Source organism: Rhinoraja longicauda, chromosome 1 (genome assembly GCF_053455715.1).
Source record: "Rhinoraja longicauda isolate Sanriku21f chromosome 1, sRhiLon1.1, whole genome shotgun sequence".
Lineage (NCBI taxonomy): Eukaryota > Metazoa > Chordata > Chondrichthyes > Rajiformes > Arhynchobatidae > Rhinoraja > Rhinoraja longicauda.
Genome location: NC_135953.1, coordinates 69951967 through 69979093, shown reverse-complemented (window position 1 = coordinate 69979093; position 27127 = coordinate 69951967). Strand labels below are relative to the sequence as shown.

General features: G+C 41.7%; 1 protein-coding gene across 27 annotated transcripts; it reads right to left on the bottom strand.

The window, feature by feature from the left end:
* Positions 1 to 3807: 3807 nt before the first annotated feature.
* On the bottom strand, positions 3808 to 26957 carry LOC144593977 (uncharacterized). Of its 27 annotated transcripts, none has more exons than XM_078400199.1 (9): positions 26847 to 26957; positions 23104 to 23282; positions 21645 to 22549; positions 20878 to 20982; positions 19757 to 20082; positions 15265 to 15394; positions 12182 to 12273; positions 10708 to 10817; positions 3808 to 4587 (listed from the first exon to the last, which is right to left on the bottom strand). In XM_078400199.1, exons 5-9 carry the CDS (start codon positions 19805 to 19807, stop codon positions 4350 to 4352), a joined length of 621 nt encoding a protein of 206 aa, XP_078256325.1. In that variant the 5' UTR covers positions 19808 to 20082; positions 20878 to 20982; positions 21645 to 22549; positions 23104 to 23282; positions 26847 to 26957; the 3' UTR covers positions 3808 to 4349. The 27 variants fall into 27 exon arrangements, 24 of the variants coding, with proteins under 24 accessions (XP_078256325.1, XP_078256318.1, XP_078256342.1 ...); XM_078400192.1 differs by having other exon boundaries at positions 20878 to 20937; XM_078400216.1 differs by having other exon boundaries at positions 22454 to 22549.
* Positions 26958 to 27127: the final 170 nt, after the last annotated feature.

Below are 27127 nucleotides of genomic sequence, written 5' to 3'. Positions count from 1 at the left end.
TCTATATTTAACTTGCTGATCCTGAATGGTCTCCTGCACAATTGTAGCATTCATGCTTTTATATACAAATTTACAACCTTTACAGTTCTTCTCTCCTTTACTGAGATGGTTCATTGTTTTTAACTATGTTCTGGAAGACACTAATAACTGTTTCAGTAAGAGGCGATTAGTTATTTCCATCAGTTACAGATTGTTCCAGTTATTAATGCTGGAATTTTGATTGTCCAGTTAACAGTTTCTTGCATTCATTTGCTTGTGAAAAAGATTACTAAAATTAACTCTGGATTGAATTTACAGTAGATAATAAACTCACACAGTATTTAATCTCTGAACCAAAAATCCGGCTGGTGTGAAATTAAGGCCATGGTGTAATTCTGAATCATATTCTCAGTGAGTAATCAGATTATCAATTTCTCTGCTTTCATCCGTGCTGTAAAATTGCATTAAAGAATTAATAATTCTTGCAGTAATTAGGCATTCAAATTACTTGTAAAGCTTCTTATTGCTCTACAATAGCAACAATTATCGGCACTGTTAGAAATCAGGCAGTTTTTGCATGGAGGAATATTCCTTACAATGAGTTACAGTTGTAAAATGGTTAACAACTCCAGCAACACATAATTTAATCAGCAACTGTTAAACAAACCACAATTCATTGCAGTTCTGCAGGATTGTGAACAACCTTTAACCTATAGCCTTCTATTTATATGTGCAATTAATTTGCAGAAATTAATATGAAAAAATAGATATGCACGAAGTAGAGCTGAAATTTGTTTACAATTTTCCATTGCCCAATGCCTTTTCTGTGCCATTTATTTTTGATGCCTTGCATTAATATCTTGAAAATGCAAGCTCGCCTCTGCAAATCTGGCTCTTTGGCCTCGCCATCTACAGGAGTATCTGAGATTACCTTGCTGCCATTGTCTTCCTGCAACACTCAGATGCTTTGTTTACCCCCTGGTTCACCCATATGTTAAATATTGTAAAGTTTTGTCATAGATAGATACTTGGTGCTACTTTACAGAAAGATGAGGAACAATTACATCTGCCACGACTTGAGATTGTGATAACTGGTATCACATGCTCACAAGTAATTTGCTTTGCACCAGTTATGATATCAGCCACTGTAGCTTTCACTCAAAAACATCCATGTTTGTTAATTTACAATTAAGGTCAATTGAAAGTGTAGGAAGAAAAGTCTGAAGAAGGGCCTCAACCCAAAACGTCACCTATTCCTTTTCTCCAGAGATGCTGCCTGACCTGCTGAGTTACTCCAGCAGTTTATGTCTATCTAATGTCAATTAAATGTTGCGTTGCTGTTGGTCAGACCTTACGATGGCAATTACCCGTCCTTTTGTGAATTAGTTGGATTATTAAACAATTATTAAACAATCTGGAATTGTGCGGTCATGTGATCTGGCACCAGCTAACAAATTACCTGATTTATTGCATCAATTTGCCTTGTAGACATCTGAACTCACCATCTCCAAATGTGTAGGAAGGAATTACAGATGCAGGTTTAAACCAGACACAAAATGCTGGTAAGGTCAATCACATGTGCAGGAAGGAAAATCTGAAGAAGGGTCTCGACCCGAAACGTCACCCATTCCTTCTCTCCCGAGATGCTGCCTGACCTGCTGAGTTATTCCAGCATTTTGTGAATAAGTCATCCATTCCTTCTCTCCAGAGATGCTGCCTGTCCTGCTGAGTTACTCCAGCATTTTGTGTCTATCACCATCTCTAAATGTATATTTCAGTGTTCTATTCATAAAGACATAAGAAATAGGAACCAGATTAGGCCTTAGTTATTCTAGCTTGCCCTGCCATTCATTGAAATCTTCTACCTCAGATATATTTTCCTAGACTATCCTTGAACCCTTGATTCCCTTAATGTCCAGGAATCCAGTGATCTGCGTATTGAATGAACCACAGAGCCACAGAACTCTGGGTGGAGAATTACAAAGATAAATGAAGAATTCTTTCCTTGTCTCTTCCTTAACACCATTCCCTCATTATCCCAATCAGACCCCCCGTCATAGACTTCTCTGCCAGGATAAACATCCTCCCTACATCCAGCCTGTGTGAGAACTGTATAAGTATCAACAAGATCTCCTCTCGATCTTCTAAATTCCATAGAAGTGTCCAGTCTACCACATCTCTCTTCCTACTGCAAACCCGCCATCCCAAGAACCAGTTCAATTAATCATTGTTGCACTCCCTCTGTGACAAGTATATCCTTTTTTAGATAAAGAGACCAAAACCACACACATTGCTACAGATGAAGTTTCACCCAGCCTTATACAAGTGCAATATTACTTATTTTCTCCTATATTCAAACCTTCTCATGTTAAAGGCCAATATATCATTTGCCCTTGTGAATTGTTTTTGTTATATGCATATTGGCCTTCAGTGACTTGTTTACAAGCACCAAGCACACTCTAATCCCTTTGAACATTAACACTACCTAATCTCCTACTGTATAATAAATGTGTAGGGTGGCACAGTGGCATAGCGGTAGAGCTGCTGCCTTACAGCACCAGAGACCCGGGTTCGATCCTGACTGCGGGTGCTTGTCTCGACAGAGTTTGTACATTCTCCCCGTGACCTGTGTGGATTTCTTCCGAGATTTTCAGTTTCCTCCCACACTCCAAAGATGTACAGGTTTGTAGGTTAATTGGCTTGGTGTAAATGTAAAATTGTCCCTCGTGTGTGTAGGGTAGTGTGAACGGTGCGGACTCGGTGGGCCAAAGGCCCTGTTTCCGCCTTATATCTCCAAAATAAACTAAACTAAAAATAAACATGTTGTTTTTCTTCTATAATGCCACAGCAAAATTGGTAACCTCACATTTTTCCGTATTCTGTTCCATCTGCTATGCTGTCACCAATCATTCAGCTTGCTCATTTCTCCTTGAAGCTTCTCTGCATTGTCCTCCATCCTATCCAGTATAATGTCAGTAAACTTGGAAAAATGTAATTTGCTCTCCCTCAGCTAAATTGTTGATATAGATTTTGAATAGCTGGGATGCAAGCATCCATCCCTGTGGTACACCGGTAATCAGAGCCTAATAACCAGTGAATGATTTGTTAATTCCAAGTCTTTCCTTTCTCTCTGACAATCGTGCTTTTTAGTGTATGCCAGTATATTACGTCCAATTCCACCAACAACCTCCCGCACAGGACCTTAGCGAATACCTTCTACAAGTATAGCATATCCACTGATTTCTCATTACCTATTCTATTAGTCACATCCTCAAAGGATTCATCAGCAGATTAGTCCACGTTTTTTCTTTGTTTCATAAATTCATGCTGGCTCTGCTCAATCCTATTATTATTTTCAATGTGTTCTGTTATCATATCTTTCACCATAGACTCCAACATTTTCTAGACCTCTGATGTTTTCTCTCTCTCGAGTCCCAGCCTACTCAATCTCTTCCTTTGGCTCTGACCCTCGAGTCCTGGCAACATCTTCGTAAATCTTCTCTGTACCCTTTCCAGCTTGACAATATCTTTCCTATCACATGGTGCCCAGAACAAAACACAAATATGAATTTACAATTCTTACAGAAGCCAATTGTCCTACAAATCTGCACTTCTTTGGAGTGTGGGAGGCAACCGGAGCACCCAGGAAAAACCCACGCAGTTACAGGGAGAACGTACAAACTCCGTACAGATAGCACCCATCATCAGGATCGAACCCAGGTCTCTAGCGCTGTAAGGCAGCAACTCTACTGCTGCACCACCATGCCACCTAAGGAGGCCAACATCAAGAAGCGGTTTTACTATATTTTAATCATTGATAATCCACACACAGTTAATTCATTTAGAAACAGCATACACAAAAAAATATATATTAAACTCATGTACCCAGCTAAAGTCATAATCTCTTTGATAATTCAATAAATAAAGCCTGGAAATCATCAAATGACAAATTAATACAATTATATCAAGTTTCTCCTTTCTATTTCAGAAGAGAAGGAAATTAGAGGCACCATCTGTTTACTTTAAATGGAAATACATCTGTTGAGAGAATCAAGAATCATGTGTATTTAATTGCCATATGCACTGGGAATGGAATATTGAAATTATTACTTGCCACAGCTTTACAGGTACATTTACACAACACAGCAAATAAATATAGAATAAACAATAAGTTATCAGTTATACCTGGTAACCAGACCATTATAGTACGTAGTACTGCCTGTACAAAATCCACATTAGCTCAGTATTGAGGAAGGGTTTTGATTAAAGTTGTGCAGTGAGTTTCATTATGATTCAAGATTCATTATGGTCGATGGAAAAAAGCTGTTCTTGAAACTGAAGAAATGTTTTTTATTCTTGAATTTTCTCCACTATGGTAGCAGCAGGATGAAAGTGTGGCCAGGGTGGTATGGATCTTTGATGATATCAGCTCCCTTCTTTGTGGCAGTACTTCTTGTAGATCGCTTCGATGGGTGGAGGGAGGGGAAGTCATTACTGGTGAATGACTGGGCAATTTCCAACACTTTCTCTAGCCTCTTTTGTTTCTGGGTGTTCAAGTTACCAAACCAGGCCATGATGCAATCAGTCAGTACGTTCTCTACGGTACACCTGTAGAGATTCAATAGTGTGTTCAGCAACAAGCCAAATCTACACAAAACATCTAAAGAAGTAGAGATATAGACCTTGGAGGGAAAGGTAACATGCAGGTTCAAGTACAAAAGATTCAGTTTAGCAGAGGCAGAGGATGACAGGCATGTAGAATGAAAGATTTGCTGCTTTGTTTTGCCTTCCAAACATCAATTTTCAAAAGTTTTCAGAAACCAACATTTCCACCATAGAGTTGGAAACAAATTCCATTCACATTCGTATGGACCCAACAGGGAGCAGTGGCCAATGGCTAATGCCTCAACTTCATACAGTAAGAACAGTAGCCACCCTGCACGAGTGCTTCAGTGAAAATTCACAACTGCCACCATCATTGTAATTGATAAGGTATAAGAGTACTCCAGTAATCTGTTCTCCATTCGATTATTAGGAATGCACAAGCACCATTGCAGTGCCTCCAAGGAGTATGAATCTAATATCATCTCGCAGAATAACAATTCTGATTCTTTTGCTGCTGCCACTGCATTAGCGCCATGGTGGCACCAGACCGTTACAGTCAGCATTACTCCTTTAGGCCCCAGACAACATCATGCTCATCCTCCAACTACAGGTTACTCCTCTAAAATTCAGATGTCTTCAACATCCAGAGGACTGGAATAATATCCAGATATCCGTGATCAAAACCAACCAGGGCAGCTCTGCATTAAACTTTACTGCACTCAGTAAATTGAAATCAAAATACTCGTAACGTTACACGTGCGAATGAAATCAGATTGCAATACTCTGTTTGATTCACCAACATCTTTTGGGAAAAGGAAAATGCTGTTCTAGCAGGTCTGGCCTCTCAGTTGCTCTGGGCTGAACAATGCGGCTGGCAATTAACTGCTTTCTGAAACGGTTGAGTAAGTCAGTTAATTTGTACCAAACCACATGATAAAACGCAGTAAGATGAAAGCTAATTGATTTAGACACCGGCCAAAGGCACAATCATTTCCGTTGACAAATTAAAGTCCATCACATCGGAAACATTGCCTAAATTTGAGAGCTGTCCCACAAACCAGTGAAATAATGGTCTTAAATACTCACACAGTAACATATTTCAAGCAATGTCTCAGACTCATCCTACACCATCCCTCTGTATGTCTCTATCACCTGGAGGGACAAGGACAGGAGGGGTAAGAGATTGCTGCAACCTGCAAACCTCCCTCAAAGTCACATACAGTATCATCTTTAATTTGGAGACAAATCACCATTCCTTCTTCATTGCAGCGTCAAGATTCTGCGGCCACACCTGACAGCGCTTTGGGAGCCCCTTCACAAGAACAGCAGCAGCTCGAGAAGGTGGACTGCCACCAATATGTCAATGGGAATTATACACAAGCATCAAGCGTTCGTTTTACAAGTGATGCCCAGGTATCATAAACAATTAAAAGGAAAGTGATTTTGACAGCCACTGGTAATGGGTTTCTGGCTCTCCTCTAAAATAACACCTGTGGTTGCAGCAAGTGTGGCATTTCAGTGAGGATGTGCTAATTGAATTGGAGGCTAAGCCAGCCACTGTTTCTCAATGGGGTCAGACGGGATGATTGTTCCCTGACTACCCATGTGGCTGGGAGGCCTTCTCTCACTCCCTCCTCCTTCTTCCAGCTGCTTGCCTTACTCTGTGTGCCCACTGCACATTCCCCTAGACTTGCTGGACTCCCGAGGAAAAGCTTCTTTATACTTTTAATTTGTTGTACTGAATCCTTCTGGTAAGTATCCTTCGACAACTGATGTATCGTTCTCTAGAGATTTAAGCTAATTTAATAGGAGCAGCCGCCAAAAGTAATCGATCAGCAACAATCATGCCAATAATATTTGGAACCATTTCAAGACCCACAGCACACAAAAGAATCTGTGCTGTGGATTAAAAATTTGCAGACTTCAACCTGCCTCCAAATGCCTGCTGAACCATCTTCAAGATTTTTTATTTGAGTTTCAATTCCCTTTAAGGTTTTGTCAAATCCTATATGGGAAATCTTCTCCAGCAATGTATCGCAACTGTAGGCTGCAGTTCTTTGCCCTGGCTCTGATTCAATTGGCTGTTTTTTCATCCAGACTTATCTCCGAGGTACTTTCATTAAACACATCCATCTTTCCACCTCTCTCCTAATTTGAAAAACCTTCTCTTTGATTATATGTTTCCGTCAGCCTAACAATTTTCCTTTCCGTCTTATGCTCTGTAAAGGCATTTGCATTATAACAATGGGTGTAACACCAAACTGTAAGGCAAAATGTTGTGATGCAGTATTTAGATGAGCTTTCTACTCTTATCAAAGTTTAAATATTAATATGTTCACCACAGCAAAGGAATTTAGATTTGTTTTTTAAGCTACGTGGTTTTTGCTCTCCTGTACCTGTAATATTTATATTTTAACTTCTCTGCCGCTACCCAACCTTGACATCATATGCTGCCTGACCCGCTGCATTTCTCCGGCTTTTTGAGACTATCTTGACATCATATAACCTGGATGATCATTCCCTTCTGCAATGTTTATCCTTTCTTTCATGGAATCCTTACCTAGAGATTTGAGGCCAAATCCCCAAAGTTTTACAGTCGTACAGGCCTGTCAACCAAACAAATCACAATTTAATCTGACAGTGTCTGAGCTGCCAATTTCTAAGGTGGAAAGGTTAGAGAGATTGGTTCATTCATATATTAGGAAATGGTTAGGAGTTCCACAGTGTCCTAGTAGTGTGGCTTTATATGGGAAAGTTATTCTCCGTTTACCATTGTCTAGCCTAATAGAGGAGTTTGTGTGCTAAGGTGAGGTTAGAGTTGCAATTATCAGGGAGTAAGGATACCTTTGTTAGTAATCTGGTGCCAAGTGTAACTAGAGGGAGAAAGTGGAACTCAAAGCAGGCAGTGGAAGAAGCACATGCAGCTGAGGCATACAGACATTGTTGGTAGGGTGCTGATTCCAATTGAAATGGGAAGTAGTTCAGTTCTACAGAAGGAACAAACTGGAAGAGCTAACATTCAGAATTTAAATGACAAATATCTGCAATTCAATTAAGATTTGTTTGGATTATTTTATTCTATTGCTTTCTGCCACCCAGACCTTTGTCACCAAAGATGACAGCATAATAGGATCAGACAGGGATCATCAAAAAACAGAAATCTATCAGATAGACTTCATATTGATTATAGTTTGCATTTAATTTTCTCCTTTGATTCTAACTGACATTGCAAGTGCGAATAAATAACTTAATCTAAATCCCTCTCAGCACCATCCACATTCACTGATTGGGCCATTAATAGCAACAGTTTCCTCTCAATAGAGTAAAAGTCCAACAGTGTGATCCTGAGTCTATAAAATAATCGCACAATTGAAATTACACCGGGAGGCCAAAATCGATGAGTAGTTCCCTGCTGTCCAATTTTCTGGAGAGAAAGAGAAATCAAGCACCAGAGGAAGAGGCTAGGCATTCGTAATTTATTTTAGAATCCAATTCACGGTTTCCAACTTGGAACAGGTTGAGCCCGTATCAAACGTCACGCAAAACTACTGTTTGATTGACTTCTGCAATCAAACGGTGGTTCTTCGCTGAGACTATTTGAGTCCCATAATGTCTGTGCTTGGTATGAGTTATTTTAGATGATTGTGACTAAATTGCAGCTGCAAGTGGGTCAATTCTTTTTTCTCAAATAGCTTAATCTATGACACAGGCATCTGCACCTTTTGGGAGCACAGGAATAATTAGGTTGCGTTATGCATTTTACTTAGATTTCAGAGCATCAAAAGGTTTTCAGAGTACATATTATTTCTATTTTAATTCACAACAATTTAAAGATGCAAATAGCCTAATGGTTATATTAATTCAAGTTACTGATAAATATAGCAAGGTCAGGAATTGGACACATCCACAAAACTTTGCATAAACAAAGTTACGTTAAAATTATAAAATAAATCAAATGTATACCATTTCAGTTTGAGAGATACAAATCGATTTCCTGACCAAAACAGTATTTATACATTTTGTTTTTGCTAATGTGGGCAGTTTTCCCCAGAGCATGAAGAGTTCAAATGGATTGGTTTGAAGCTAAGCGGATGCCTCATTTACTTGATACTGTGACCTGAGGAGGTCTGCTGGGTTTTCCCAGAAAGCTCATCATCAAAAGAGATTTCAATTCTCAATCATGCTTTTTGTTATGTTTAGCGTGATAATTTCAGTGCTCTTGTACCGAACATTTTACTCCATGCCCTCCATATACCTGAATGCATTCCAAAACTTGGTTCCTCGTATGTCCTGGACATCAGTATCCCAGTGACCTCTGTCGATGTGTGAAGAAGCTGAACCAAGCTTTAAAGTTCCATGCTTGCATTACCTTTGGGCCCTTACCTTTCCTTGATTCTGTCACTCCCCACAAAGCTGGATCCATTTGAATTCTTGCTGATCTTCTATTTTCTGGTCCCTTGTGTCTCACATTTGTGTCTGTGCTTTCAGTTGCCCAAGCTCTAAACACTGCAAATTCCTCCCAAAACCTCTAAACCAATTCACTGTTCTTTCCTCTGTTGCAACACTCTTTAAAACCTATCTTTGATCAAGCTAACTTGTCCTATTACCTCCTTACATAGGTTGGGGCTGGTCATTTACAACAGGTGAGTAGAAATTTATTCTCATAGAGAGGTGACTGTTTAGAATCCTCTACTGCAGAGTATTGTGTAGGCAAGATACTTAAAGTGGACGCAAATACATTTTTGAAAGATCAGAATGTGAAGCTTATGTGGAATCTGGCACAGAGAAGAAGTTGAGATATGGAGTGGGTTTTGTAGCGCCAAATTGACTTCTCCTGCTTCTATTGTCTTGTGTGTCGTTGTGTGGTTACTCAATTCTCTGTATTGTTGAATGAGACCATTGGGTCCAAGCATTTTCCAAAACATCTTCCAGAAAGCACCAAAGCAATTATTTTTATGCGAGTTAGGCTGGAAACTTAATTTGAACTGCCTCTGATCCATGAGAACGATTTCATGAAAAATATGATGGGAACTCTTTTTTAAAATTTTATTTTTATTGTGTCAGTTCTGTGCACCATGTTATAGGAAAGATGTTGTCAAGCTGGAAAGGGTACAAATAAGCTTTATGAGGATGTTGCCAAGACTTGAGGGTTTGAGCTTTTTTAGGGAGGTTGAGTATGCTGGGACTTTTCCTTGGAGCGCAGGAGGATGAGGGGTGATCTTATAGAGGCGTATAAAATTATGAGAGGATATATATGTGGCAGATGCACAGAGTTGCTTGCCCAGAGTAGGGGAAACGAGGATCAGAGGACATACGTTTAAGATGAAGGGGAAGAGATTTAATTGGAATCTGAGGAGTGACCTTTTCACATAAAGGATGGTGGATGTATAGAATGAGCTGCCAGAGGAGGTAATTGAGGCAGAGACTATTGCAACGTTTAAGAAATAGTTAGACAGGTACATGGATAGGACAGGTTTGGAGGGATATGGGCCAAATGCAGGCAGGTGGGACTAGTGTAGCTAGGACATGTTGGCAGGTGTGGGCAAGTTGGGCCAAAGGGCCTGTTTCCACACTGTATGAAGTTATGACTAACGTAAGGATAGCGGAGTCAGAGGGTATGGGGAGAAGGCAGGAACGGGGTACTGATTGAGAATGATCAGCCATGATCACATTGAATAGTGGTGCTGGCTCGAAGGGCCAAATGGCCTACTCCTGCACCTATTGTCTATTGTCTATTGACTAACTCTCTTAATAAAAATAAACTGACTTCTTTATTGCATATCAGTAAACTAGAAACTGACCTGACAAAATATGTCTCAGGTTCTTCATCCTAATCATCAATTTTTTTCTCTCCCCTCTCAATGTAGCTGAAAAAGTTATTAGATGGGCTAATGGGCCAATATACTTTGTTAAGTTGTCAAAAGTTTAACTATAAACTTGATTATAAATTTGATGTCTCACAAGTGGAAACAGATAACAGTAAGTGCAAGAACCTTCACAGGTTTCCCCAAGTATTCAAAGAGTATTGGAGTTGCCTTATTATCCAAATATCAAATGACATCGATTTCAGCAGCAAACTGCAAAGCAGAATTTGAAACCTCTGAGGTCCATGCAGATACGTACCAGCCATCAGACTGACCTTGTGATCCATGTAGAAAATATATCAAGGACATCTTGGATGTGGTCCAAGAAATACTCTGGTAGATGATTGTCAATTGGAAGAGCCGTTTTACCTGGTGACAAAATAAACAGATTACTGTTATATATTTATAATGCATTCATTAGTCAAGAAGGGTCTTGATCCAAAACGTCACCCATTCCTTCTCACCCAGACAGAAATGTTGCCTGTCCCGCTGAGTTACTCCAACATTTTGTGTTTATCATTTATTTCCTTGGCTGATATGTTTAAATAAAGGGGAGGAAAGCATCTAAATTCTTAAGTATTGTTAACCCTGCCTGATGGCTGAATCCAATTATCAGATGCAATACCAAGATAAAATTGTTAATTATAACAATTATAAATTGTCTAGTAATTGAAAAAAAAAAATTACTAAGGTAGAACAATTTTGATTAGCAATCGCCATATTCAATTGAATTGTTTGTCTTTCACATTATTGCATTATATATATATATCTACATCGATAATGTTCCCCATGGTTTCAATGTCCTATATATTAATGGGACAACACCATTCAAAAATTAGAGGCTGGATAATAGACTAGCCAAACAGGCAATTCCAATATCTCTGTAAAAAAAGTTAATTAATGCAGCAGAATTTTCTTAAATTTAATTTTTCGTCATAATTTCTTGCTAATATTGCATTTCAGTTTAGTTTATTGTCAAGTGAAAAGCTTTTGTTGCATGCTATCCAGTCAGCAGAAAGACAATGGATTCATTCAATCGAGCCATTTACAATGTATAGATACATAAGGGAATAATGTTTAGTGCAAGGCAAAGCCAGCAAAGTCTGATCAAGGATAGTCCGAGGGTCACCGAAGAGGTAGATAGTAGTTCAGCACTACTCTCTTGTTGTGGTAGGATGATTCAGTTGCCTGATAACAGTTGGGAAGAAACTGTCCCTGAATCTGGAGGTGTGTGTTTTCACACTTCTGTACCTTTTGCCTGATGGGAGAGGGGAGAAGAGGGAGTGGCCAGGCTGCGACCCATCCTTGATTATGCTGGTGGCCTTGCTGAGGCAGCTTGAGATATAAATAAAGCCTCCAGTTGAAAATAAAAGGCCTTCCACCATCACACTCTGCATCCTTCCAATAAGCCAATTCTCTGTCCAATCAGCTAGCTCAGTCACAATCCCATATGATCTAACCTTCCAGAGCAGCCTACCATGTGGAACCTTATCAAATGCCTTTCTGAAATGTAGGTCAACGTCTAGCTGAAACCAGGGTATCATATCAAATATGAAATGCCAGTTCTAATGTACAAACTCTTGCTGAGAAACTGCATGTATTAGTTGTATTGCCATGTTGATGCCCATGTCAATGACCAGTTCGTCCACGGGTGAGTATATCTTCACTAAAGCCTTTGCATCACTTTACTTGTTCTTCAGAGAGAATCCTTGTAGCTTCTCATGCTAACTAACCACCGTGCCTTCTCCACTGTGAGGATATGATGATGATTTTGTGCTCCTCCACAGAATTGTTGCTGTACTGTGGCATCCGATTATACAACACCCTGTTCCGCAAAAAGGAATGAAGAGAGTTAGTGAATGTTATGTAATGTTTGAGTAATATGCCTGCCATGGTCCATTCAAGCCATGGAATTTGTTGTGATGTTTGCAAGCTGCTTTTGTTTAAGGGTATGAAGTTAACTTAAATGATAGAAAAGAGCCTAAACAGTAATGACTGTGGAGAGGTGAATAATGGAGGTACCTTGAGCAGCAAGTTGAGCAGTGATTGGGGAGTGGCTTTTGAACGTAAATAAATTGACTGACAATGTGCGTGAGATTATTAAATTTGCAATCGTGCATTCAGGTCCATGGAGCTGGATGCACAAAAAGTGCTGGAGTAACTCAGCGGGTCAGGCAACATCTCTGGAGGAAAGGATCCTTTTTTCTCCAGAGATGCTGCCTGACCCGCCGAGTTACTCCAGCACTTTGTGTGCATCCAGCTCCATGGCCCTGAATGCACGATTACAAATTTAATAATCTCACGCACATTCAGTTAATCCAGCACTTTGTGTCTATCATTGGTATAACCAGCATCTGCAGAACTTTGTTTCTATGCAATGGAGATGGATTCCAGCCATTGATTACAATGGCTATCTACTACAAATGTCTTCAAAGAGTTAAGATATAGCTTTTAATCTGTTTTGGATAAAGCATTTACCTGCTCACCTCTCCCTGCAATATATTCCAACACCATTTGGAATATCTTCGATCCTACTCTCTTCCCATTTTGTGGTATTTTGCAATATTTCCTCAGTCAGAAAGAAATCTAGAACACCAATAGACAAAGTGCTCAATTGGTTTAAGAGACTCAGATTGCCTCGTAGAGCTGCACACAGGCTGGCAGGAAGGAGTGCTATATGCTATAATGACTCCTCGTTAAGGCATGCAGCCACTCGATGGATTGCATGCTGCAATCTTGCAAATCATCAGTCAGCATTGTGCTTGTATCAGAAGCAACAAAAGTGGTTTAATCCGGCATTGCATCTCCGAGCCTGTTTCTAACCTAGCCCTCTTAGTACCTGTTTCTGTTTCTTTATTTTAACTCATTAATGGTACAATACTATTTTATAGATATATCTTATTTATGATGCATATCACTGCCTGTCATGACTGTGACTGTTGCCCATATAAAATGTTATGAAAGGCAAAAGTATTTTACCTCTAAATATCATGAGGTAATAGTATGATTCTAATTTATTTTACAGATTTGTACACTGGTTAAAATAGACAATAGACAATAGGTGCAGGAGTAGGCCATTTGGCCCTTCGAGCCAGCACGGCCATTCAATGTGATCATGGCTGATCATTCACAATCAGTACCCCGTTCCTGCCTTCTCCCCATACCCCCTGACTCCACTATCATTAAGAGCTCTATCTAACTCTCTCTTGAAAGCATCCAGAGAATTGGCCTCCACTGCCTTCCGAGGCAGAGAATTCCACAGATTTACAACTCTCTGAGTGAAAACGTTTTTCCTCATCTCCGTTCTAAATGGCCTATCCCTTATTCTTAAACTGCGCCCTCTGGTTCTGGACTCCCCCAACATTGGGAACATGTTTTCTGCCTCTAACGTGTCCAATCCCTTAGTAATCTTAAATGTTTCAATAAGATCCCCACACATCCTTCTAAATTCCAGTGTATACAAGCCGAGTTGTTCCAGTCTTTCAACATATGACAGTCCGGCCATTCTGGGAATTAACCTAGTGAACCTACGCTGCACTCCCTCAATAGCAAGAATGTCCTTCCTCAAATTTGGAGACCAAAACTGCACACAGTACTCCAGGTGTGGTCTCACTAGGGCCCTGTACAATTGCAGAAGGACCTATACTCAACTCCTCTTGTCATAAAGGCCAACATGCCATTAGCTTTCTTCACTGCCTGCTGTACCTGCTTGCTTACTTTAAGTGACTGCTGACTGACACCCAGATCTCTTTGAACTTCCCCATTTCCTAATTTGACACCATTCAGATAATAATCTGCCTTAATCTGTTTTTACCACCAAAGAGGTTCTTACCACCTCACACTAATCTGTTTTTACCACCTCACACTTATCCACATTAAACTGCATCTGCCATGCATCCGCCCGCTCACACAACCTATCTATGTCACCCTGCATCTTCATCGCATCCTCCTCACAGTTCACACCACCACCCGGCTTTGTGTCATCTGCAAATTTGCTAATGTTACTTTTAATCCCTTCATTTAAGTCATTAATGTATATTGTAAATAACTGCGGTCCCAGCACCGAGCCTTGCAGTACCCCACTAGTCACCGCATGCCATTCTGAAAGGGACCCGTTAATCCCTACTCTGTTTCCTGTCTGCCAACCAATTTTCTATCCATGTTAGTACTCTACCCCAATACCATGTGCTCTAATTTTGCCCACTAATCTCCTATGTGGGAACTTATCAAAGGCTTTCTGAAAGTCCAGGTACACTACATCCATTGGCTCTCCCTTGTCCATTTTCCTAGATACATCCTCAAAAACTTCCAGAAGATTAGTCAAGCATGATTTCCCGTTTTCTCTCTCGCTCCTTTATTAAAAAATAACATTAGCTACCCTCCAATCCACGGGAACTGATCCTGAATGTATTGAACATTGGAAAATTATCACCAATGCATGCACATTTTGCAATTTTTCCTGTATTCGCTTCCCCTTTAACTCCAACTTTATACTCCCAATTTGTCAACCCTTCCTCCCCACTACTAAGTTTAAACCCCCACTTGAAGCACTAGCAAACCTGCCTGCTAGAACGTTCGTCCCCCTCCAGTTAAGGTGTAACCCATCCCTTTTGTACAGGTCACCCCCTACCCCAGAAGAGGTCCCAGTAGTCTATAAATCTAAATCCCTGCTCCCTGCACCAGCCCCACATCCATACATTCATATCCCCTATCTCCCTGTTCCTGCCCTCACAGGCACGATGAACAGAAAGCAATCCAGAGATAACCACCCTAGAAGTCCTGCTTTTCAAACTTCTTCCTAATTCTCTAAACTCACTTTGCAGTACCTCCTTCCACTTCTTCCCAACGTCGTTCGTGCCCACGTGCACAACTACTTCTGGCTGTTCACCTTCCCTCTCGAGGATGTTCTGAAGTCGGTCCTTGACATCTTTAACCTTGGGGTTACTCTAGGGTTAAGATATAGAAAATAAAATTGAAATACTAATTTTGTAGAATTTGTTGATCGGTAATCATCAGTTTTAACCTTTCAGGCATTCCATTGCATGGAACTCATGCAAATACTTCCATTGAAAAGTATTCTTTATTCCTGGAAATACAAAGCGCTGAGTGTGTATTTTCCCCCAAAATAGATTTAAATAAATACTTGTATAAGCACCACTACTTTTTCAATGGGTATCAATATCCACGATTGATAGCAGAATTAGCCATTTGAGAGGAACATTAATATGGCATAGAATCTCTGACAGGTTTTATATAACATTTAGTCCTTTGAGTCCATGCCAACACAATGAAAGAGCAAGTCAGTTACTTCCCACTCTCTCCATGAGCCTACATTTTTATTTTATTTTCAGCTTATCCAGTTCTCTTTTTACACAAAGATTGAATCTGCCCCACTACTTATCAATCCATATGGTGTCATAGTCATACAGCGTGGAAACGGACCCTTCAGTAAACTTGCTCACGCCGACCAACATGCCCCATCTACACTAGTCCCAACTGCCCACGTTTGGCTCATATCCCACTAAACCTATCCTATCCGTTTCTTAAATGGTGCCACAGAACCTGTCTCAACTACTTCCCCCGGCAGCTCGTTCCATACACCCACCACCCTTTGTGTCAATAAATTACCCTTCAGGTTCTCTCCCCCCCCCCCCCTCCCCCTCCTCACCTTGCCCCTATATCCTCCCCCCCTCCCCCCTCCTCACCTTGCCCTTATATCCTCTCTCCCCCCCTCCCCCCTCTTCACCTTGCCCCTATATCCTTTGGTTATTGCTTCCCCTACTCTGGGCAAAAGACTGTGCATTTATATCCTTATTTACTGCACTTCCCATCCTGCCCACCATTCCAAATCCGAAACACTCATTGCATACAATTGTTTTCCTTGTGTCACCTGTTTCTGCCACTCATCTTTATTCCATGTTTTCTGGTTCTTGACCATTCTGCAATAGAAAATGTTTCACTCCACCCACTGCATCTAGATCCTTCGTGATTTTAAACACCTTTTTTCTACTATAAGGGGAACAGCACCAATCCATCCAGGTAATTAAAATCCCTTCTTCTTGGAACCTTTCTAGTAAATCTGTACTGTGCATCATCTTAGCTATTCCTGTCTTCTTAAAAACTATGGTTCCTAAAATTGTACATAATATTTCCAAGAATCATAATATCCTTCCTCCTGTAGTGTAAACCTCTATGCATGAACAAATTTGAAATGAAAGGATAAATCATCTAGAATTCTGACTGGATCAAGTGGCTGCTGTTCAAAATGAGATTCAGGAATACATTGTGGGAGTTGTGATAGGGTCATCTGTAATTTTCTCTGTGATCAATCAGCTGATTGACAATAAAGCTGAATTTACGGCTGTGCATTTGATTTGACCTTCTCCTGAGTGGAAGACAATATGGCACAAATGCCTGCCTTAACCAGATAGGAGCTTAACTAAGCATTGCCTGGCTCAGGCTTTGTGCCCCCTGCAATAATGCAAGATGTTAAACTAAGGCTTCATCTGCTCTCAGATGAAAGATTTTACGGTACTGGTTTGAGTAAGACCGTGGGCTTTTCCACGTCAAGATCAGTTTTTAATTCCCAATCAACATTGTGGTTTCTACGTTTCTATTAGTAGGAAACCTGTTACAACAAATTTGCAGCCACGTTTCTTATATTATACAAAGATTAAACTTCTGCGATGTTTAGGATTGATTTGGAAAGACTTTCTTTTGAAACAGGATGAAAATTATTTTGCGTTTTGTCACGTGGGACTTTATTTAGAAACTGATTTTCAGGAGTGCTATGAAAGCATTTGTGAGTGCAATTGTTCTTAAAGGTGCAGCAAGATAAAATGTGTCATTTAAACCTGTATCATGCCTTTTCACCACTTTAGTAGATTTATGTCAGTCATTTGGTTTTGTTGAAATATTTTACACTAGACGTGAGTGAATATCAAACTGTAGCTACTTGAAGGGAGACACAAAATGCTGGAGTAACTCAGCGGGTCAGGCAGCATCTCAGAAGAGAAGGGATGAGAGAAGGAATGGGAATGAACCACCCATTCCTTCTCTCCTGAGATGCTGCCTTACCCGCTGAGTTACTCCAGCATTTTGTGTCTACCTTAAATTTGAACCAGCATCTGCAGTTATTTTCCTACACAAACCTTATTAGCAATAACTTGTCAGACAAGGAGAACAATCAAGCAAGAGACTGTCCTCACGATTCCCAGCATGCAGTATTTTTATATCATTTTTGATAGCATAATAGCAAGGTTAGTCATGAACACTTGTTTACAGGGTTAATTATTGTGATCCAGCATTTAGTAACTTTCAACTGAGTAACAGGTGTATTGATGTAGGAATATTAGGGAGTCTTGGTGTAGCCTTGAGTTCATAAGCTCTTCTTTGTACTGAGTGAACTTGTTTTCTTGACTCTATGGGCCAACTGCACCAGAAATGTTTAGCCTAGCTCTGAAGGGTACATTCACTGGAGTAACGTGCGATTCCCACAGAGTGAAGTGCTGCCCACGTTGAAAGACAAAATGGAAGAACAGCTCAGTTCTTCCCACAATTCTCCCTTTTGTCCTAACAGGACAATAAGAAAAAATGTTAGTCAGTATTATCAGTATCATCATACAGGGAGATATTCATAAGTTGCATGATGGCGTGATCAACATCATATTGAAGCATGATGTGTTGTAGCTCAGCACTGTAACGGAAGTGCTGTTCTGATAAGCAGAGAGCTCGAATGAGGCAAAGTGATAGCTGGAACAGTACATATATGGTTACAACCGCGGCTAAAATAATAATAGCATATTTTTAAATTGTCTTAAAGAGCCCTCCAGCCCAGTTTCCTAAGTCAGGGAGCTGCCCCCACTTGTCAAAGGGTTTAATTTCTGATATCTAAGGTGTGGATATGGTCTTGAATAATCCTTACATCAGTTTCAATTCGTTTGTCTTGATTCGAAAAGAAACAGCAGAATTCATTGAGGGGTGCACACGCTCTCCCCAGGACCACAAGGAGAAAGTCCAGAGCCATCCAATATTGAATAACCATCTTGGACAGAGATTGGACTTTGGAGTGAAGGGCCAAAATCGCATCTACCGTCCTGTTCTCCATTTGTTCCATGGTGGCTGAATTGTAGCTGATAGTTAATTTACTCCCAGGCCAGGCGTCAGGGTGCGGAGGAATCTGTGGAACCCCCCGTATTGCAGACAATAAGTGGGTTTTCAACTTCTCTCCAGCGTGTAACCTTCCCTGGAGATGGCTGAAAAATGATTCCTGATCAAGTGACTCCCAAGGGTTTTAACTCCCCAAGCATTAAGGGCTACGTATCGCATGTTACAGGTCCCAATCCAATTCGAAGGTAGGGATTTATAAGCATTGTCACATCATATCCAGAATACCCCATACTGAACAACCATAGGGTACCATTCAGTTCGGTTGCAGCAAATTAAATTCCAAAGAACAGCCTGTGGGCGTGTATGTATGTGTGTATGTATGTATGTATGTGTGTCATGGAATATTGCATGTGCACCCCAATCACAGTGGACTAACAGCCGTCCACCAATACGAAGTGTCGCCATAAGTGATGTTATAATATCTCTGGCAGTCGCAGGTGGAATTAACACCAAGATGTTTAAAATCATTATCGATGGTGGTGTTTATGCAAGTTTCAGGAGTCCCACGCTAGCATTCCCATCAACTCTGAGGGTTTTCGGAAAAGGGGCTAGTAAACCGAAAGCTGGAATGTTTAGCGTCGTGATCTATCAGATACTGACATTGTTTTAGATTGATGCTGCCCACCTGGGTACCCCCTTTGTGTATAATAATAATAATAATAATGCATTACATTTATATAGCGCTTTTCATATACTCAAAGACGCTTTACAGGGATTTAAAGAACATAGGGAAGTGAATAAATAGATAAATAAGTAAACGAACAGAGAAAGGAGACAGAAGGTGAGGTGACCTTCAGTGGTTGAAGGCAGTACTGAACAGGTGAGACTTCAGTGATGTTTTGAATGTGGTGAGTGAGGAGGAGTCTCTGACGGTTTGGGGTAGTGAGTTCCATAGGGTGGGAGCAGCGATGGAGAAAGCCCTGTCCCCCCAGGATCTGAGTTTGGTCCGGATGTGGGGGGATAGGAGATTGGCAGCAGCAGAGCGGAGGGTGCAGGTGGGAGTGTGCCAGTGGAGGATAGTTATTTCGGACACACAAGTGTGCTCTCCCTCTATGGGAATCTGTGTGGGTTGCTGCCTGTATTCACTGAATGGCCATGTTATTGTCCTAAGATGTTGTGCTTTTGATCACAATAGTTACCAACATTAGATAGAGTCCAGTCATTAGCCTGGGGCTGGTGCAGGCTTGCATTGAGATGTGTGGATCTATGTCACTTTTCCTTGTAGCTTCACTACGGTGTAGGTCATCATCAGCACATGGAACGGTCCTTCCCAACGAGGTTGAACGCAATTATTTCGCTTGAAAGTCTTTACGAGCACATAGTTCCCACGTTGGTACACGTGGCAGCGTTGGTACACGTGGCAGCGTTGGTACACGTGGCAGCGTTGGTACACGTGGCAGCGTTGGTACACGTGGCAGCTTTCACTGGTTGGTTCTTCTGTGCTTCGGTCACCTGTGAATGGAAACTTTGGAGAGATTTTGTCAGTGCAATGCAATGATTCAGCATGTTCTCATCCCTGCTATTAACGTTCCTTGCCTTTGCTGGCAGTGGAGCACTTACAGGTAATTGAATTAGCCTCCCCAATACTATATCATATGTAGTTAATCCTGTACCAGGGCTAGATCTCATTATCATTAGGGCAATTGGCAAGACCACTTTAAACCTGTCTCATTACATAATTTAGCCAATTTAGTCTTAAGTATCCGTTTTGTCTTTCAACTGCCCCTGATGATTGGGGTGGTATGGGCAGGATAAATGTTGTTGCATTGAAGTCCTTTCATTAGTTCCTTTAGAAATAAACCAGTAAAGTGGGGTCCATTGTCACTTGATATAACCTCTGGAATGCCAAATCTCGGTACTACTTCTTTCAGTAGCACCTTGGCTACTGTTGTGGCATCACTGTGGCGAGAGGGAAAGGCTTCTACCCCCATCTGGAAAACAAGTCTACAATTACCAACACATACTCCTTACTCATACATTCAGGCATTTGGATGAATCTATTTGCATATAAACAAAAGGTCCCCATGATTAGGGTTGTGAAGATAAACTTCTCCAACTTTAGATAGTTCCTCTGTCCCTCTCTTCCCCTCCCCATTCCCAGTTCTCCCTCTATCTTCCTGTCTCCACCTATATCCTTCCTTTATCCCGCCCCCGTGACATCAGTCTGAAGAAGGGTCTCGACCCAAAACGTCACCCATTCCTTCTCTCCTGAGATGCTGCCTGACCTGCTGAGTTACTCCAGCATTTTGTGAATAAATACCTTCGATTTGTACCAGCATCTTCAGTTATTTTCTTAAACTCTCTGTTGCCGTTGTTCAGTCTGGCGTTGACAATGTTGTAAAATAGAACGTCGTGCATATATTTGCTTTCCAAGCCGACACAAGTTACACAGAACATTTGTTTTAGACAAGGTTACAACCCGTGTAGAATAGTACTGACTAAAGCAGATTTGCCTCTATCTGGTTCTAACCCCGAATATTTTACAAAGGCACTATGGACTCGAACAATATAATCCCCAACGTCCTCGTCTTGCTTCTGAACAATATGATAAATCTTTCCCCAGTCTATTACAACTTGATAATATTCACGTAACGCAGTTTTCAAAAGAGTAAAAAATCTGCAATATCTTCCCAATTAAATTTTGTTTGAATAGTTTTCCATTTAGTTGAATCAAGCATCGCATCGAGAGCCACATCAACATCACTTTTAGTTGGTTTATAACAATTGTCCGATATATCTAATTGATGAATGAATTCTTCAATATCATCCTTGGGTTTAGGCATGCCTTGAATTAGGGCTTTCACCTCCTGTGCAGGGTCTGTAGACTGTAACAGGATCTCCTTGGGGACCTGGAAAGGCTCGCATGGGTGCTTGTATATCAGATGCAGCTAAGGCTTCACTACTGCTCTCTCATAGATTAATCGTTTTACTACATGTAGTCGGTCCCTATGAGGAGGTGGTGGAATCTAGTACTGCACAGGTCGTGGCTACTGTTTATAGTGTACTCTCTAAAGGGGGTAGTAGTACCTCTTGATCTAGTGGGGGAGCAGATTCAGGTGGTGGTGGGTAGATGGGAGCCCAATCATCACAGTCAATATCATCATCCTCGTTCTCGTCACACGTTTTAGTTTCAATTTTAGAAGTAATCACCCGTTCTGTTGATGGAGGAGAATAAGGTGGTGGAATGTGACCATGGCCATGGGTTTGTGATTTTTCTCAATTTCTGTACGTACATTTGTTTATAACTGTTAACCTGGGAGCCCTTTATTTCACATAGCTTACACAATGTGTTCTTTTACATTTCTGCTTCTCATATTCTCTACCCTTATGTCTAGACTCTTCTCTTTTATTATCTTGGTCCACTCTGACCATTTCTCTATATCTGTCGCACTCTCTGTTCCATAGTTACTCGTAGACTCTGAATTACCCATATTTTATTATCTTAAAATTCTTACTCAAGGTTTTGAACCTGAACAACAAATCCTGGTAGGACACAAATCCTGGTGTTGATCAAATTCATGCAGGTAGGCACGTAACATACACAATGCAAAGTAACAAATCCTGGTGGGATATAAATCCACACAGGCAGGCACAATGCAGAACAACAAATCCTGGTAGGACCCACAGGCAGGCAAGTAACTTACACAATGCACTCCTCAAATTGGACTGGAACCCACGCCTCCAGGTCTTGAAACTGGACAACAAATCCACAAAGGCCGCAATATATTTTATACAATGTCACTCACGTTTATTCCAGCTTTGGCAGCACTCTTCGCTCACCCGGATTCAAACAGGTACTTGTGGCAGAAAAGACTCAATGTAAGGAAAACCCTTACCTTTTTTATATGCCAGCTGAGTCGTCTCACTAGAGTTCTGTTCTCAAGAATCCAAGTCAGTTGAAGAGATTACCGATCTCGGCGGAACCTCCAAAACTGTTGGAATAATTTACACTAGACGTGAGTGGCTTTATTAGAAATAACCTGTCAGACAAGGAGAACAGTCAAGCAAGAGACTGTTCTCACGATTCCAAGCATACAGTATTTTTATATCATTTTTGATAGCACAATAGCAAAGTTAGTCACGTATACTTGTTTAAAGGGTTAACTATTGTGATCCAGCATTCAATAACCTTCCACTGAGAAACAGGCTTCTTTATCTATGTGAGAAGATTAGTCTCGGTGTAGCCTTGAGTTCATAAGCTCTTCTTTGTATTAAGCGAACTTTTTTCTTGACTCCATGGGCCACCGGTGATCAGCCATGATCATAATGAATGGTGGTGCTGGCTCAAAGGGCCGAATGGCCTCCTCCTGCATCTATTTTCTATGTTTCTATGTTTCTACCTGCACCAGGAATGTTTAGCCATTCATTGGAGTAACATTTGATTCCCACAGAGTGAAATACTGTCCGCGTTGAAAGACACAATAGAAGAACAGCTCAGTTCTTCCCACAATTCCCACAGTTTGTAAGCCCAAATATTGTCCATTACTTTGTTTTTGATGCCTTTTGATGTCTCTAACAGTTTTATTCTTGTTTCTCAGTCTCATAATGGCTTCTTTGACTTTCATTGGCACAACTTTGGTCCTCATGTTGATAAACAGCAATAAAAGTTTCCAAAGGTGATGGAAAGACTGGAGGAAAGACGAGGTGCTGAGAGCTCTCTTATACCTGCATTGAGGAGACAATTATTACACACCTGAGCAATTACAAACACCTGTGAAGTCATGTGTCCCAAACATTATGGTGCCCTGAAATGGGGGAATATGTATAAACACTGCTGTAATTTCTACATGGTGAAACCAAAATGTATAAAAATGGCCTTTATTAAAATCTGACAATGTGCACTTTAACCACGTGATTTTTTTCCATTACAAATCTCAAATTGTGAAGTACAGAGGCAAATAAATAAATGATGGGTCTTTGGCCCAAACATTATGGAGGGCATTGCATTAGACTAGAAAGCTCATTGGTCCAATAATTAGCGCAAACTATGCAACAATCAAGATAAGGTTGAGTATGGTCCTTATGAATCTTAACCAATTGGATCAATGCGGAGCTACGGATCCATCATAGATTGGCTTATGTTTTTAATGTTAAAAGCACTCGTGTTCATAAGATCATTAGTTGTAGGAGCAGAATTAGGCCATTCAGCCCATCAAGTCTACTACACCATTCAATCATGACTGATCTATCTCTCCCTCCTAACCCCATTCTCCTGTCTTCTCCCCATTACCCCTGACACCCATAATAATCATGAATCTGTCAATGTCTGCCTTTAAAATATCCATTGACTTGGCCTCCTCAGCCTTCTGTGGCAATGAATTCCACATAGTTGCAGGATGTGGGAAAGATACTTCCTAATCTACTGAAAACAAATTACAACTATTAAGATTACAGAGAGCATCAAGTATTATTGTAATTGCTGCTGGTGGTTAATCTAGTCTATTAATAGTCAGAATATGCATTTTTCACAGTTTATCCAATTTGAAGCAGTTTTGGCTTTCCAGTTTTCCTTAGAGAAAATGTACAGTAGGCTACAATTCCACAGGGATCGTGGCATTTTCAGTGCAATTCGCACATTATCACATGTGTGGATGTAAACATATGGGTATTTAACTACAGCTAAACATTGTCGAGATTCCGTTAGCAACAGGGAACTGCAGATGCTGTTTTACAAAAGAAGACACAAAATGCTGTAGTAACCCAGCGGGCTAGGCAGCGTCTCACGAGAACATGCACAGGCTACGTTTCAGGTCGGGCCCCTTCTCAGACTGTTCTTACTCAACAGACAATATCCGGATTAGTAATGTGAAGTTATAAATTCAAATCCCACTAAAGCAAACCATCAGATTACATCAAGTAAGTCGTGCGCGAGCACTTTAAAGGATGGCGATCAAATCAAAAGGAAATCTGAAGTTTCTCAATGCCTTGGACATTTCAAAGGCTTAGAATTTTTTTTTCCAAAAACAAAAAGTCAACTCAATAGACATTCCAAAGAAATCGCAATAAAATTGGGAAAGGGTAATCTTTTAAAATTGGGAGGAGAGGATGATAATCTAGTAGGAGTATTACAAGAAATCGCGAAAGAAAGCAGACGCATGTGCATGGGCATGTGGATAGGATGATACACGACAGCTTTTCACAGATTTGATGTTGGCTGCACTGGGTTAGAGAGATGGATTAAAACACAGAAAACCAGTGCACGCCAATAGGAATGGGATGTTCTAACGATGATGACCGTACAGAAATTTGAATAGCTGTTCAATACACGCAATTACTATCTCCCGTTTAAACCTCCCTCACGTGTTTCGTTTCTAGCAATTTGTGATTTTTAACAATTATTTCCCTCTATCTCTCATGCATCTCATGCGGAACAAAATTGATTTAAACAAAATTGTTTCCAAATCACATAAACTATAAAACAATCCCTGAACGATATTTTACTGATAATATATTTATAAATATGTAATTATTTGTCAAGGGGGAAAAAATGAATATTGGATGGCAAGGGCGATGATCTGTGACCAGGAGTGGGTCGCACACATTGAGGGGTATGAGTTGTGGACCACTGGAGGTATGTTCCACAAATCTGCCGCAGCAACCTTTGCTGCTGCTTGCAAAATCCGTCTTAAATCACAAGCAATTCGACCAAAAGGAAAAGAGGATTCTAAAATACGCCTCTTACCAGCCTGTGCAAACCGTGCGTCCTATCAGCAGAATTATCCTGTCTCGTTTAATTGTAATTAAATAAATAGTCGTGTGGGAGGGGGCTGATCGGACAAGTAGAGAGGAATTTTGTTTCACAAACTGCAGAAAATGTCCAAAGTTGCGGTTCAATCACGTTTCAGGGGTCAATTTACCCCCCGCCACCCCCCGCCACTACTGCATGAGAAGGTAATGAGTTTCTTGTAATTACAAACATCAATAAATAATTCCTTTCCTCGGATTTTATATAAAACTCAGAGCTAAAGTTCTAACCTTGGTGAAGTATTCACAGCAAATACTACCCTCCCAGAGGATTTTAGATCCTATCAATTTCTTTTACACTTGTGAAATATTGCTTCCCTCTGTTGGTCAGTTTATGAATGCGTTATTGTAGAAATACATTGCCAGATGTTGGGACTGTAATCCGGTTTTTTTCCCCCCGTGACATTTAATTCAAAGCTGCAATCGTGTCCCACGGTTCACATATTGAACGCATTTATTAAAAATTAAATTCCACTGGAATGAGAGGCGGCGATGAAGGCACTTCAAAGAGACTTGAATGTGACAGAGCGGTGGGGAAGATCGATGTGGCTCTCCGAGACTTTTCACCTGCTGGATCCACATGTGTCTTTGCTGAAGCACCATCGCCTTTAAATCGCGCTACCGCTCGCAGAGACCTCAGTCTGCTCTGAGCGTCGGGTCACTCACTCACTCACTCACTCACTCACTCACTCAGTCACACACTCAGTCACACACTCAGTCACACACTCACTCACTCACTCAGTCAGTCACTCACTCAGCCAGCCAGTCTCTCGGAGCTTCGCAGCTCTGCCGGCTCCGCGCCCAGACATGTGGACATGAAGCTGCTCTTCGGCGAGCCGCCCAGGTGACCTTCCAGCCAAGCGCCGGACCATCCATTGCTCATCTCAGGAGAGAGACACCTCGCCGGAGCCCTCGGCTGCTCTGACAACTCCGGGCACTTTGTTTGCAGAGAGAGAGAGAGAGAGAGAGAGAGAGACTGCAACCACAAGCTCCCCCTTCCCGCCCACCAACTAGACGGAGGGAGAGAGAGAGGACAGCGCGTATCGCCCCGGACTATCCCTGCCCGGGCAACCTTGGTCTCCACTCTCTGCGCTACATTTCCCGGGAAGAAGAGAAGGTCGCAGCGGGGCGGGGACGTGTGGGTGACCGGCGATCGGTGGCAGGTTGTGGAGCCCAGCCCCCCAGTCCTCAGCCCCCAGACCCCAGTCCCCAGCCCCCAGTCCTCAGCCCCCAGTCCTCAGCCCCCAGTCCTCAGCCCCCAGTCCTCAGCCCCCAGTCCTCAGCCCCCAGACCCCAGTCCCCAGACCCCAGTCCCCAGACCCCAGTCCCCAGCCCCCAACCCCCAGTCCCCAGCCCCCAGTCCCCAGTCCTCAGCCCCCCAACCCCCAGACCCCAGACCCCAGTGTCCACTGTCCAGACCCAGCCGGGGAGGGCGAGGGGGAGTTAGGAGATCTGCTTGCAGCCCCCCATCCTAACCCGACCCACCTGCCCACCTGCCGTCCATCCCGAGTCCGAGCGAGGAGGAGAAGCCGCCGTGAAGCGGAGTGAAGAGCCGCCCTAGCGCCGGCGACTAGAGGCGAGGTGTCCGCCCTCCCTCCCTCCCTCCCTCCCTCTGCCTCCCTCCCTCCCTCCCTCTGCCTCCCTCCCTCCCTCCCTCCCTCCCTCTGCCTCCCTCCCTCCCTCCCTCCCTCCCTCTGCCTCCCTCCCTCCCTCCCTCTGCCTCCCTCCCTCTGCCTCCCCACTAGTCACGGGCACTCTGGAGCCAT

Excerpts from the sequence above, each read along its gene's own strand:
- LOC144593977 (XM_078400120.1), bottom strand. The coding sequence starts at position 19,807 with ATGCAAGCCTGCACCAGCCCCAGGCTAATGACTGGACTCTATCTAATG. Across the intron at positions 15,395-19,756 it reads CTGGACTCTATCTAATGTTG|AGTAACCCCAAGGTTAAAGA; the intron begins GTAACTATTGTG and ends TCTTAACCCTAG. Across the intron at positions 4,588-10,707 it reads CAAGGTCAGTCTGATGGCTG|GTGTACCGTAGAGAACGTAC; the intron begins GTACGTATCTGC and ends GAATCTCTACAG.